Source organism: Strix aluco, chromosome 1, assembly GCF_031877795.1.
Source record: "Strix aluco isolate bStrAlu1 chromosome 1, bStrAlu1.hap1, whole genome shotgun sequence".
Classification (NCBI taxonomy): Eukaryota; Metazoa; Chordata; class Aves; order Strigiformes; family Strigidae; genus Strix; species Strix aluco.
Genome location: NC_133931.1, coordinates 155,429,153 through 155,444,662, shown reverse-complemented (window position 1 = coordinate 155,444,662; position 15,510 = coordinate 155,429,153). Strand labels below are relative to the sequence as shown.

The 15,510-nt window shown below is 45.4% G+C and overlaps 1 protein-coding gene across 1 annotated transcript in view; it reads right to left on the bottom strand.

The window, feature by feature from the left end:
* Window positions 1-15,510, bottom strand: part of EEPD1 (endonuclease/exonuclease/phosphatase family domain containing 1) — a 69,440-nt gene that overhangs the window by 27,023 nt on the left and 26,907 nt on the right. The window contains exon 2 of the mRNA XM_074841483.1: window positions 3,168-3,219. Coding sequence (XP_074697584.1) covers window positions 3,168-3,219 — 52 coding nt within the window. The remainder of the gene's footprint in view (window positions 1-3,167; window positions 3,220-15,510) is intronic.

Below are 15,510 nucleotides of genomic sequence, written 5' to 3'. Positions count from 1 at the left end.
CACCAGCATGCTTCTACTCACTCTGGGCTTGCATGCAAGTGTCAAAAATATATAACAACACTTTCAAAACTGAGCATGGAATTTTAGAAATAATAAGGTTGTAAAAGTTCAAAACTATCTATGACAGAATAGAATGAGTCCTATGGAAAAAACCACTTTTAGGGTTTCATGTGCATAGCTATCTTAAAGAAAACTTTCCTTCAGAAACTAGAAAGATCAATCTTGCAATGAATATTAAAATATTATCATTTAATAATATTCTGTATTCCTACAATATAATGCAGATAAATAATGATTTACGAATGCAAAACTCAGCATATGTTCTCAAAACCTGACTCTGCAAGCAGGCGGGACAAGGGATTTTATTCTAGTCTACTTTTTTTTCCCCTCCTGTATTTAAAAAATAAAGACAGAAAATTTCTTTGAACTTACATAATTCCACCCTGTTATTTTCCAGAGAGCTAAACTGGCCTTTTAAATTCTTTAAGCTTGGCATTGTATGAAAGCAGATATCAAATATTCAGAGAGCTCAATTTAGAAAGATCACTTTTCTGAGGCTGAACCTTTCTTGAAGAGCTTCCTGCAGAGCTCCAGACAATGCCTCAAACAGCTATTCCCACTAGGCTGAGATCACTTGCCCTTGCCAAGCCATGTTTTAGGAGGCGTTGGGCCAAAGGGAGGTGCAGGCCTGATAGAAAGGTGAGAAGTGTACAGGCTGTGAGGTGCCAAAGAAGCCAACTGCTGCAAACAACAACAATTTGTGAATATTAACCTGTTTTGTACAAGTGGTTGAGAACTGTGTCTTCTTTGCATGCAAAAAACTACCGTATCACCTGTCTAGTCCTCTGTCGCTGGCTTTTAACAAAATACACCTCTTCAGGACAAAATCAGAGTTCACCAAAGCCAACGAAAAGATGCCCTTCTTGAATTAACTGGGTTGTACGAAGGACCTCTGTGAAATGCACCACCAGTCAGTGGCAAAGCACGAGGCTGAAGCACCCGCTGCTGCTGGATTTCATTTTACTCAGTTACTTCTACAGCAGATGCAGTTGTAACACAGTGCTGCAGGACCTTCTCCTTCACACAGACAGAATCACAGAATCATTGAGGTTGGAAAAGACCCTTGGGATCATCGAGTCCAACCATCAGCCCTACTCCACAAAATTCTCCCCTACACCATATCCCCCAATTTCACATCCAAACGACCCTTAAACACATCCAGGGATGGTGACTCCACCACCTTCCTGGGCAGCCTATTCCACTGTCTGACCACTCCTTCCGTGAAAATTTTTTTCCTAATGTCCAGTCTGAACCTCCCCTGTTGGGGATGTGCTCAAGGCAGGAGAAGGTTTCCTCCTTCCTCCCCAAGCCTTGCCAGGTCACCCATAGGTACAGAGGGACTGCTTGGGTCAGCAGCAGCTCAATGCCTGCTAGAAGGCAGCAGTTCTCCCAGCACAGCTCTGAATCCAGTTGTTTTCTTTGAATCCTACCAAGTCTTTCATATTCTCATGCTGCCTCCCAGCTGGCTCCTTGGTCTTCTAGATGAAGGAGCTGGTGCAGAAAGTGAAGAGAACCCACCAGTCCCAGTGTGGGCATTGGGAGTCCAGTCCTGCCCTCCAGGCCAGCAAAATCATAAGACAATAAGAAATACAACATTTGGTTCTTCACGCAGAAGGAAATGATCTATAGGACACTGACGTGTTTGCAATACCCTTGGCCAAAGAGTAACACCAGGTTTTACTACTTACACACCCTCCAGCCTTTTGTGGCTACTGGTTTTGCTGCAGCTCCGCAGGTGGAATCTCAGGCTGCTGAGACACCCGGCGCCTTGCCTAAGCCAACAGGAGGTCTTGGGTGCTGGACCAGGGGGATGTACCCCCTGAACAGGGCCACGCTGCTTGGATGCAGGAAGCCATCAGCGCCGCACAGCTCCTTCCCTCTGCCCCCCACACAGCCAAGCACAGACTGTTTGCAAATCCCACTGTCCCTGGGATGGTCGATGGAGGGTACATCCCTCAGCTCCTTGGAAGGCCAGGCTTAAAGGCAGGCCTATCCCTGCACAAGGCAGACAGGAGCAGAGCTCAGGCTAACAGACACCATATACTCAGCTGGTGCTGTTAAGGCTGATGTTGAGTAGCTATCTGCTTTGATCCCTTCATGACTAAATTAAACCACATTTCTGCCAAGGCGCCTCCTGCCATTCTCCTGAGCTGGTGTTGTGGTTTAATCTCAGCCACCAACTAAGCACCATGCAGCTGCTTGCTCACTCCTCCCCACTCCCAGTGAGATGGAGAAGAGAATTGGAAAAAACAGTAAAATTCGTGGGTTGAGATAATCTCTACTTTAGTCAAGAGTTTAAGTTTTAGTTTAGTAACTAAAATAAAATAACAACACTAAATAATAATTGTAATGAAAAGGAATATAATAAAAAAGAGAGAGAGAAATAAAACCCAAGACAAGACAAGTGATGCACAGTGCAGTTGCTCACCACCTGCTGACTGATGCCCCAGCAGCGATCCGCCCCTCCTGGCCAACTCCCCCCAGTTTATACACCAAGCATGACGCTCTATGGTATGGAATATCCCTTTGGATAGTTCGGGTCAGCTGTCCTGACCATGCTCCCTCCCAGCTTCTTGTGCACCTGCTTTGCTGGCAGAGCATGGGAAACTGAAAAATCTTTAACTTATGATAAGCGCCACTTAGCAACAACTAAAACATCAGTGTGTTATCAACATTATTCTCACACTAAATCCAAAACACAACACTCTGTCAGCTACTAGAAGAAAATTAACTCTATCCTAGCCAAAACCAGGACAGCTGGATGTTCAAAAGGGCTCCTCAGACGGTCTTTCTGCTTCAAAGATTCATCTTTGTCCATTCAAGTCATCTACTTATCCTAGCTGTTAGCAAGGAACTGATTTTGGGAAAGCTAATATGGGCAGGCTTGAGGCATTGCTCACCCCACGCTCACTGTAAAATCAGAAAAACCAAAAGCATACAGCCAACTTGGACAAAACATTGCCCCTCTAACTTCACGTACTATGTAGCTAGGAAGATGTCCTATTTTAGGCTGCATGATTTTCCAAAAAGTTAGGAAGCCCAACTAACAGAGGGCTTTAAGAGCTTAAATGTATTATGACAGTTGTATTAGATATATTTTTAAATACCTTTTCCAGTGCTTCTCTATCGACCAGCTCCTGCACAGCCAAAAGCTTGATACTGTAAGAAAAAAACAGAGAGAAAAAAAAGAATGAATCACTCCATTGCAAGCATTACAGAGACACGAGTAACAGCAGAACTGAAGCTCTTTTTTTATCTTCTTGCTTCACAAAAGAGTCTATAGAGGTACAGATACAAAAAGCGCTCAGGATTTAATAAACCAAAGCAAGAGAGAAGCAGTGTTACTTTGTTTGCTTTGAATTAGCTGTCCCAAACACATTTTCTGGTTTCTGACTTACAAGCATATCTGAATTCATCTTACAGAGAAACTGCATTAATCTTTACATTTTTAATACCCTACATTAACACTGAAGGACCTTCTGCACAACAAACACAGAGAAAGACTCTAAACTTTTCTATCATTTTTAGTCAGCTTTGTTCTTCACTATCAACAGGTTTCTATGAGTCCCATGACAATTATTCCCAGGGATTTACAATATTACATATGAGGTACAGTAACTAAGACAACCCAGCTCAAGAAATTTGAGGGCGATATGAGGGAAATATGCATGACTGTTTCAAAGTAGGGTAGAGAGATAATCCATAATTATTATTCTTGTAATGCCATTCGCTAATCAAAACCAAATTTCTTCATCTACTGATTCTTTTATAAGTTTAGCTCTAGGGGCTAAATCCTGCACACTGAATTTCGTTCACTTCAACAAGATTATGAAAGTTACTCAAGCAGGATTTAGCCCTGTAAGACAGGTAAAAACACAGCTAAATCAAGGTATATAAGAGAACCTTTTACAACATCCATACTTTCATATCTTACCCATCTTCCTTCAACTTCAGTTACTTGCATGTGTCCCCATGTAGTACAAAAGCCCAATCCTTCCCATGCTAAGCAATTTCAGGACAAGAGCTTGTTGCATCCCCACCAAGCTGCAGGGCTCACACAACAGGTATGAACCTGAAAAGTTTGCAAAGCGTTGCCAGCAGGTTGAAGGAGGTGATCCTTCCCCTCTACGCAGCACTGGTGAGGCCACACCTGACACCTCCCCACCCCTGGGCGCTCGCCATCAATGGTCCACAGCAGGTGCCTTGGCCAGAGAGCAGAAGGGATCAACAACATCCACTTACAGAGTCGGCCATCTACTTTGGACAGCATGGTTACTCAGCCCTCCTAAACTTCAGCTCTCTACAGCTTTGGTGCCTAATCAAAGCTAATGTTTAGGTTCGCTATATGGTCAATGAAATGAGAGAGGAACCTCACTCTCAAGGGCAGTTCAACCCACCTATCCTGGCAGCATCCCCTATGATCTCCCACAAGGGCAGAAGCTGCTGTCACACTATGGCTGCCCCAAGTCAGGCGTGTAGAAAGCTGCCAGGCTTTTTACTCATGGAATAGACTAGTATTGCAACTCCAACTGCTCACCTTCCTTAGCCAGTCTTAAACAACAGTCACATAATATATTATCCTTGGGCTCCAGAGGTTAATTTCCTTTACCCAAGGATACAAAACATTTGCGTGGCTGTGCATGAATCAAATGATGCATATAAATATTGTTTAAATGACTCTCACAACTCTGTAGACAGACACAGCAAAGAGTCAGTATAGTTAAAAGCTCATATTCAAAACTGTGCAAACAGTTGATGTAGAAGTCTGCCAAAGTATATAATTAGCCACGTACTACAAGAAGTTTTATTAGCTTTTCAAAACCTCAGTGCAATGTTGTGAATTCTTGAACATCCACTGACATAGAATGGTTTGGGTTGGAAGGGACCTTAAAGATCACCTAGTCCCAGCCCCCCTGCCATGGGCAGAGACACGTTCCACTAGACCAGGTTGCTCAAAGCCCCGTCCAACCTGGCCTTGAACACTGCCAGGGAGGGGGCAGCCACAGCTTCTCCAGGCAACCCGTTCCAGTGCCTCACCACCCTCACAGTGAAGAACTTCTTCCTTACAACTAATCTAAATCTACCCTCTTTCAGTTTAAAGCCATTACCCCTTGTCCTGTCACTACATGCCCTTGTAAAAAGTCCCTTCCCATCTTTCCTGTAGCCCCCTTCAAGTACTGGAAGGCCGCTATAAGGTCTCCCCAGAGCCTTCTCTTCTGCAGGCTGAACAACCCTAACTCTCTCAGCCTGTCCTCACAGTGGACGTGCTCCAGCCCCCTGATCGTCTTTGTGGCCTCCTCTGGACCTGCTCGAGCAGGTCCATGTCCTTCTTATACTGGGGGCCACAGACCTGAATGCAGTCCTCCAGGTGGAGTCTCACAAGAGTGGAGCAGAGGGGCAGAATCACCTCCCTCAACCTGCTGGCCACACTTCTTGATGCAGCCCAGGATACGGTTGGTTTTCTGGGCTGCAAGTGCACACTGCTAGGTCATGATGAGCTTCTCATCAAGCAACTTTCCCAAGTCCTTCTCTGCAGGGCTGCATTCAATCCATTCTCTGCCCAGCCTGCATTTATGCTTGGGATTGCCCCAACCCATGTGCAGGACCTTGCACTTGGCCTTGTTGAACTTCATGTTTGCATGGGCCCACCTCTCCAGCCTGTCAAGGTCCCTCTGGATGGCACATCCCTTCCCTCCAGTTTGTCAACTGCACTACACAGCTTGGTGTTGTCGGCAAACTTGCAGACTTAATCCCACTGTCCATATCACCCACAGAGATGTTAAACAGCACCGGTCCCAACACTGACCCCTGAGGAACATCACTCATCACTGCTCTCCACTTGGACACCGAGGTGTTGACGGCAACATTTTGAGTGCGACCATCCAACGAACTCCTTATCCACCAAGTGGCCCATCTGTCAAATCCATGTCTCTCCAATTTAGAGACAAGGATGTCATGCAGGACAGTGTTAAATGCTTTGCACAAGTTCAGGTAGATGACGTCAGTTGCTCTTCCCTTATCCATCAGCGCTGTAATCCCATCATAAAAGGCCACCAAACCTGTCAAGCATGATTTAATCTTAGTGAAGCCATGTCGGCTGTCACCAATCACCTCCCTATTTCCCATGTGCCCTAGCACAGTTTCCAGGAGGATCTGCTTAATGATCTTGCCAGGCACAGAGGTGAGACTGACTGACCTGTAGCTCCCCAGGTCTTCTTTTTTTCCCTTTTAAGAATGGGTGTGATGTTTCCCCTTTTCCAGCCAGTGGGAACTTTACCAGACTGCCACGACTTCTCAAATATGATGGAGAGTGGTTTAGCCACTTCATCCACCCATTTCCTCAGGACCCACGGATGCTTCTCATCAGGTCCCATGGACTTGTGCACCTTCAGGTTTCTTAGATCATCTCTTATACACTAAATACGTACATCCAACCTGTAACAGCAGCTGGCAAAACATGACTTTAGTCCTGTCCTTCTACTGTGTTACAGTGTTTTCCACTACAGGTATTCACAGCCTAACCCTTAAACACGAATGTGGTTTCACTTTAACGTACTTCTAGTTTTCAGATGTCTTCAAAGCATCATAAAAAGCCTATATCCAGTGAATTATAAAATAGCCCCAGACCATACATTTCTAGTCTGTAGAGGTTAAGACAGAGAGGGTGGAGATGGTTCAGAAAACAATGGGATAATCAAGAAAAAGAAAAAGGTATTCCATTAAAGCTCAACTACTACAGTAGCAGAGGGCACATGATTTCCTGTCACTGTTTGGTGAACACACCAGGCTGCACACAAGCATTCAGCTTGTACTGGAAGGTACTTAGGGAAAGTACAAAGCCAATACAAGGTATTTTTTAATATTATTTTCTTTGCAATTCAGCCAGCAAGCAAAATAAAGACGGGATGGGCACTGACTAAAGAAGGGACCTCCATTTAAAAAACAATGCTGTGTCCAACCCTGAGCTTCAGAAGGAGCCTCGGCTGATGCATCTTGGAGAACAAAGTTCAATAACACAGGCAGTAGCAATGCAGCCACAATCAAGACCTGTCTATGAATTCAGGACTCCCCTCTTAAGTTTTGGATGACCCACCTCTGCTGCAGCGCACTTTGGAAAAACACAGGACCAATGAGAGGTAGGTAGTTTAACACACATGTGGAGGCATCCAGGATGCTCAGAGCCAGCTGATCTGCTGCAAAGATTGCTTCAAGTCCATGCGTACATAGTAAAATCTAACATTTTGCCATACCCTTCTGCAAGCTGTACAATGTGGGGTTTTTTATGCAAATTACTTTTGTCTTTTACCTTTTGAAGCCAGAGACTTTTCAATCACTTAATCATCAAAAGGCAGAATTCATCAACTGGCTGGATGGCCGGGCCCAAAGAGTTGTGATGAACGGGGTTAAATCCAGTTGGCGGCCGGTCACGAGTGGTGTCCCCCAGGGCTCGGTTTTGGGGCCACTCCTGTTTAACATCTTTATTGATGATCTAGACGAGGGGATCGAGTGCACCCTCAGTAAGTTTGCAGATGACACCCAGTTGGGTGGGAGTGTTGATCTGCTCGAGGGTAGGGAGGCTCTGCAGAGAGATCTGGACAGGCTGGAGCGATGGGCTGAGGCCAACTGTAGGAGTTTCAATAAGGCCAAATGCCGGGTGCTGCACTTGGGCCACAACAACCCCCAGCAGCGCTACAGGCTTGGGGAGGAGTGGCTGGAGAGCTGCCAGCCAGAGAGGGACCTGGGGGTGTTGATTGACAGCCGGCTGAACATGAGCCAACAGTGTGCCCAGGTGGCCAAGAAGGCCAATGGCATCCTGGCTTGTATCAGAAATAGCGTGGCCAGCAGGGACAGGGAAGGGATCTTACCCCTGTACTCTGCACTAGTGAGGCTGCACCTCAATTCCTGTGTTCAGTTTTGGGCCCCTCACTACAAAAAGGACATTGAATGACTCGAGCGTGTCCAGAGAAGGGCAGTGAAGCTGGTGCAGGGTCTGGAGCACAGGTCGTACGAGGAGCGGCTGAGGGAACTGGGGGTGTTTAGTCTGGAGAAGAGGAGGCTGAGGGGAGACCTCATCGCCCTCTACAACTACCTGAAAGGAGGTTGCAGAGAGCTGAGGATGAGTCTATTTGACCAAGTAACAAGCGACAGGACAAGAGGGAATGGCCTCAAGTTGCGCCAGGGAAGGTTTAGACTAGATATTAGGAAGTATTTCTTTCCAGAAGGGGTTGTTGGGTGTTGGAATGGGCTGCCCAGGGCAGGGGTGGAGTCCCCATCCCTGGAGGTGTTTAAGAGTCGGGTTGACCCAGCGCTGAGGGATATGGTGTAGTTGACAATGGTCAGTGTTCAGTTAATGGTTGGACTAGATGATCTTCAAGATCTTTTCTAACCTTGATGATTCTGTGTTTCATCAATCAAGGCTGCTGACATTTCTACCAATTGACTGGTTTATTTCCAGACCATTAATTGTGGATTATCTGACACTCGGTAGCTGCAGAAGAAAGAGGTAGACTGCCCCAAATGCAAGTACTGTTTTCATTAGAGATCATCATCTCTAGGTACAAACCTACCCTCCTTCCCATTTACACTAGTAAAGCCCCATATGAACTCCCTCAACTGGTATACTTTTATTTAAAAAAATAAGTATACCAAGTTACATAGAAGCAAGTAATAAAACAGGGAGCAGGAAACTTTTTACTTTATCTCATTATATTTAGAGGGATGCTGTACTCTTGTTCAGAGGTGAAGAACCCATACAAAATGTTTACATCCTGCAGAGATACTGTATATGCAGGGCCAGAAGCAAATCTGAATTCAATATCGTTACATGATTTGCAACAACACTGGTTTGACTCTTGGTGAGAAAAAGACTTCCCTCTACTGTTATAAATTTACAGAGATCAATGTTTGCCCAGCACTTTACTCTTTTCTCCTCAGGTGACACCAGGTATTTTTTCTGGGTCTCAAGGAATCAGCAAATGCAAATATCGGCCTTCATATAACCACCTGCAAGATGTTTTTTTGCCTTGAAGCACCATCATGGATGCTGTCTCTGATCATTGGATTACACTACCTGGAAAACGGCTCTTGATAACCAGTTATTCTCTGCTATTTCTTCTAGCAATTCCAAGCAACATTAGCATGTTACATGTTACTTTATGCCATGTTGGCTTGGAAATGCAGCTTCTTTCAAGGCTGCTATTTTGGGGGTCTGATGCTTTGAAAAGAAATCAGGTTGCTTATTTAGGCACTGCATCAGCAATCCTACAAACACTGAAAGCAGCTCATAACTACATATGCTGTTTGTAGCTTATGTGTTTGCCAAGGACTTCAGAGTAGATGGGAATATGATCAGTAACTGATGGGGGGGGGGGGGGGGGGGGGGTGGAAATCTCTAATAAAGCAGAAGTGCAAAGAGTTACCAAAAGCCAATGCTGAAGCCCAAGCTCTTAGTGTCTACAACACACTTCAGTACTCTGTTTATATACCATGGCATCATTTCTTTCATCCTCACCTGCGGTATGCAAACACTAACTCATGAATAAAGTCATAGAAAAATCGTATTCCTGAAGTCACCTTTTGGTTCCTGGAGCACCTGCTCTAATTTACCAGCTTTAAAGTATACTGGTAAGAAACCTGTAATACAACTAACTATACCGACTTGATGGAATTGGCCCTGCTTGTATCTGAAACCCTATTAAAAATACTCACTGACTCAACTACTTACACGATCTATTTAAACAAAGCTATTGAAATTAATATCCTGGCACCCCAGGCACACTCAAAATACTTGAAAACATGCAGTGATCAGGATGAAGGACTCTTCTCCAGCAGTAAAAATATGCAAACATGATGTGCTGTCAAGGAAACACATGACTGCCTCTTTTTTTGGCCATGGGTGACGCACAGCATGCTCCTCTAAGGGAATTCCTTTTGGTTTCCAGAAAATTAGTCACAGCGCTGAGCAAACGCCTATAGCTACAGCACATTTCCACTCCTCAGGCTAGCGCTGCAATCCTTTTCTCAAAGTCTTCTTACTTTGCATTGGGTTCCACTCTCTAATGCCATTTACCCAGGAATAATTTAAGCCTTTTTAGCAACCTTTTGCAATACTGCAAACTTGCCAATGGGTCCCTTGCTGGTTGGTGCACCGTGTGCCATCATCGCGTTTTATTTGCATTGAGCTTCACTTCCCATCTTCAGTTCAGATCGCCCACAAAATCCCATCTGCTTTTGCAACAGGGGATGTCAGGGCCTTCCTAAGAACCACGGGAGGGTCGTCTGCCAGCAAACCAGCAAACCTATGACTCTGCAGCAAGGCAGATGGGATAGACAGAAACTGCCATGCTAGGCAGATCCAAGATCCATCCATGGAGAATGCACCCAGGGTCTTCACCTGAAGAAGAGAAGCTGCTTCCTCCAAGACCAGCTTGAAGGGTGCTCTAGTATAGGGGTAGAGAGGATTTAGGATTACAGCCAATTTCTGGACCATCCCTGCACAGCACTAGAATTGCAGTCATTAGGGACACAGGTCTCTTGGCTGCCACTATCAAGGGAGAAGGTCTCCAGAGCAGAGCCCTGCATCAATGAACACAGTGACTTGCATCTGTTGAGCTGACCTTGGAGTGGAGCTGAGGTTCCCATCCAATGCAGAACCTGGCAATTTTGAGAAAAAAGGAAAGAGGAGGAAGTGAGGAAAATGTGAGGCATTAAGTTCAGTGATCAGTGAGTCACCAAAGCACTTAAGCAAACACTTGGCCTCACGACCATGTCCTACAGAAGCTGCTAGGTGCTGTGATACAGGGTGGCTGCAAAGGTAGAGAGCAGCAAGACCTCATCTGGAAGCTCACACTCTTGGCACCTGCACCTTAGCTCTCCATGCCATGTTAGCCTGCAAACGGCTAGTGCACGGTGAGTCTCCAGGCATTCGCACAGCTGGATTTGCTACCACTTTGCTTTTCCTTCCTGGCAGCCAGCCTCCCTCCTCAGCCTGGAAGAGCAGAGCTCCCTGGACAGCCAGCACTGTCTGTCTCCTACCTGCAGATTGGTACAGCTCATGGCTCGTAGCCAGTTACCACCAACCCGTGTTTGTCATTCAGCAGCAACGTGAACTGAGGATTAGTCTCAACTTGCTTTGCAAGCTTATACATGTTTGCTTAGGGCCCGAGTTTTTCCAAAACCCTCATGCTTTCTATTAGTCAGTCCATAAGCCTGACTAAAGTTAACAGCAAGAAATGCTGTTTGATTTCTCTTAGTTTTCTGGCTCCTTCTTCAGCATACAGCTGTACCAAATCACGCTTCAGCTAGACTCACAGACATTACTATAAATAGCCTGTGCAAAAACCACTCAACCCCAAACTGTTATTTCAAGCACCATTAAATCATTCCCTTCTCCCTCCCTTTCAGTCCACCAACTTCTCCCATTTGTTCTTGAGGTAAGATCCCATAACCATGTTATGGCCCACGATGTTTTATGGATGACTTACATACCCAAGAGTAGAGAGAGCATGGATGCACGTAACAGAAGTGCTCGATGACGGACTCACATTGGGGTTAGTTAACAAAAAAGAACACAACAAGACCCTTTGGGTCATGAAATTTGTATGCTAAAATTGTATTTGCATATCTACACAAATTGACCCCACTCATAAATCAGTTCTGCTCTAAGAAACGGGCATGAAACAAGAAAGTCGGAAGAAAAAAAGCCAAAACAAATGCCCTTGGTAGCTGGGAGGGAGCACTCGCCATCAGCTGCCTGCTCTCCTCATACCTGACCTCAGTCCCCAGCTCTCCTGCCAAAAGTGCACACTCCGTTTTGTCACCATTCACATTGTAGCCCGCAACCCTTATTTTTCCTTTGGCATTTGCCAGATGATAGGGTGAGTAACGATAAGGATGGGGAAGTGGCCATCGCAGGTACGTGTTCACTGCGAGGGCTGTGGTGCGTCCCCGCTGCAGCCAACTGTTGACAGTCCGAGGTTAAGGGCTGTGATTAACTGTTTTCTAATTTTTTAAGTGTAGGTAGAAGCTTAGGCACCAAGCACGTGCTGCTTCAGGAAGTACATGGAGGGTGGGGAAAGATAACAGCCAAGAAGTGACACACACGGGAAAACCTTGTGCTTAAGCAAACTGGGGGGAGGTGTGGGGTGTGCACTTGGGGTGGGTTTTCTTGTGGGTTTTCAAGGTTTTTTTGTTTGGTTGTTTGCTTTAAATATAAAGCTGCTGCTGGCATATTTGGAGTTGTCCCTTACTGTTAATGTCTAATAAGACCCAAGGTTTGGTTTCTTGACTCTGCCCTCCCCGATGAAGATTACCTTGCACCGAGGCAGGTGAAAGAATGGTGGGCTCCCACCCGCAGCACGGCGGACTATGATTAACACAATAAGATGACTGAGGAGCAAGTCTCTGAACACCGACTCGAGCTCCAGCCCTGGGGGGCTGCAGAGCAATCCATGGTGCTCCCTCCTCAGGGCTGCCCACATCGACTGTGGCAATGGGTGACCTAAACGGGGTGTCTTTACAGTGAAGGAGTAACCTTTAAGATGTTCATCAATGCATGCACTGTGAAAAACCATCTCATTTTTGCTGGCATATCCCATTTGCAAAGTTGTCTTTCCCCTCAAGACCCTGTTCACTGGAACTCCAGTAAAAACAAAAGCAGACGGAAGGAAGGAAAAAAGCATGCTTAATGACTTTCAGCTTCATAAACTTCCTCCATCTACCCCTATGAAGTCTGACAAGGAAATAAAATTGGTTTCTCCTTTTCCACAAAAAGCATCCGCATCTTCTCAATCACTCCTTAAATGGGAGGAAAAATTGTGTACGCTGCCACGTCTTAACGGCTGCTGGAAGCCACTGGGAGAGCTTACGAAGTAAGCTGACGGGCTTGGATGGGAATACCATGCCATATTGCTTTGGGACTAGCTGCCAGCTAATGACACAACAAAATGATTTGGAAGATTCTCAGGGAAAATATATCTACAGTAAGTAGAAGTTAGGATAAAACCAGAGAGCTGCATTTCCTTTAAAAGAAAAAGAATATATTTCTATTTACTTCATATATATCTATATTATAGTATGTATTTATATAAATACTATATACTTATATATAAAATAGCTATTATAAATTTTATATATAATTTTATAAACATATATAAAACAATACATATGTAAATTTATTCAGGGCTACTTTTTTGCAGTTTCCTAGTTCAGATGAAAGCAGCTGTTCTTTGATGTCTAGCCATCATTGATTTGCCCACAGAATGGTTTGAAACCAAAAAGCAGATCAAGGCACTGCAGCTGGGAAGGGAACCAGGAGTAAATGGAAGGAGCAGAGAAGTTGAAATCCATCAAGCAAATTGGTGGTGTAGCACAGGCTGGACAAACAGTGTTCCCCCAATGTTTGCATTCACAGATCCCATTACATTATGTGAGTGATTGGAGTATTTGTCATGGGAAGAAAGGAAACTGTAATGGAACTAAAAGGGGAAAAACATGAATTATGGATGGTTACTACTGAGAGTTGAAGGGGAGAAAGAGCAGCATTACCCAAGCTAACAGGCAGGAGGCAACTGAAATAGTTCAACTTTTCTTCTTCCACATCAGCAGTTCCCTGGGTCCAGGGATGCTCTCTCAATCCTCTCTCGCACACAGCTCTCTCCTTGCTGTTTTCTTTCCTATACCTGCAGCAAAGCCACCATTTTGCAGGACCTACAAACTTTGCATTGAGGGTCTGATTTATGTTCAACTGATGCTGTGGTTTCAGGACAGCTACATCACTGCAGGAACAGAATGATGATTCATAAACCCTGGACACTGTGTATTTCCAATGCATGAGTGAGAACCAAAAAAGGGAGGTTGCAAGAACAGCAAACTTCTTCCTAGCAGTTTGGAAGGGAATAAGACATGCTCACAAAATGACCCAAACCACAACCAGCAGCAGAAAGCATGTGAATTATAATGAGACCTGGAAGCCTTCTTGACCTCCTCCTTGGGAACACCCATTCCAAGCTCTTTTCAAAGGGATGAAATCCATGCTGCCATGCATACAGACATTTCCTACGTCAGTAAGCAGAGCAGGTCACACACAGTGAAATTAAGAGGGGAGCTGCTCAAAACTCCCAGACTCTGTGATGCTAAAGAAACGTCATTCTTTTCTTGTCCATCTACCCAGAAAAGGTGTCTCCTGAGTTGTGAGGCACTGATGCTCAACAGGACACTTCTTCAAATTCTGGGGGTTTCTATCATAGACAGGATTAAGAGCAGCAGGGAAGTGTCCTATTTACCTCCTCCGCCACATAGAGGATCACCTCTCAGGCCTAATTTGTTCCTTTTTCAGGTAAGGGGGAAGGAGACTGGACATCATCTACTCATTTCCACTTGCACGAAGTCTCCCTTTCTGAAGATTCTCTTGAACTTTTAAACCAGGGGAAGTTGCAGAAGGGGCATCCTTTTGGGTGCATGCAGTGTGCTCATACATGCTCTCATTTATTATTATGTTCATAGAGATCACAGAATCACAGAATCATTTAGGTTGGAAAAGACCCTTGGGATCATCGAGTCCAACCATCAGCCCTACTCTACAAAGTTCTCCCCTACACCAGATCCCCCAGCATCTCACCTAAAAGACCCTTAAACACATCCAGGGATGGTGACTCCACCACCTCCCTGGGCAGCCTATTCCACTGTCTGACCACTCTTTCTGTGAAAATGTTTTTCCTAATGTCCAGTCTGAACCTTCCCTGTTGGAGTTTAAAGCCATTCCCTCTTGTTCTGTCACTAATTACCTGTGAGAAGAGACCAGCACCAACCTCTCTACAATGTCCTTTCAGGTAGCTGTAGAGAGTGATGAGGTCTCCCCTCAGCCTTCTCTTTCTCAGGTTAAACAGTCCCAGCTCCTTCAATCACTCCTCACAGGATTTATTCTCCAGGCCCTTCACCAGCTTCATTGCCCTCCTCTGCACTCGCTCCAGCACCTCGAGATCTCTCTCATATTGAGGTGCCCAAAACTGGACACAATACTCCAGGTGTGGCCTCACCAGTGCAGAGTACAGGGGGACTATCACCTCCCTACTTCTGCTGGTCACACTATTTCTAATACAAGCCAGGATGCTGTTGGCTTTCTTGGCCACCTGGGCACACTGCTGGCTCATGTTCAGCTGCTTGTCAATTAGAACCCCCAGATCCTTCTCTTCCACACAGCTCTCCAGCCACACCTCCCCAAGCCTGTAGTCATGCGTGGGGTTGTTGTGGCCCAAGTGCAGGACCTGGCACTTGGCCTTGTTGAAGCTCATCCCGTTAACGTTGGCCCACCAATCCAATCTATCCAAGTCTCTCTGTAGAGCCTCCCTATCTTCACGCAGATCGACACTCCCGCTTAACTTGGTGTCATCTGCAAACTTACTGATGATACTGAGATTTGCTAACCCATCTCAATTTGGGGTGCAGAGTACT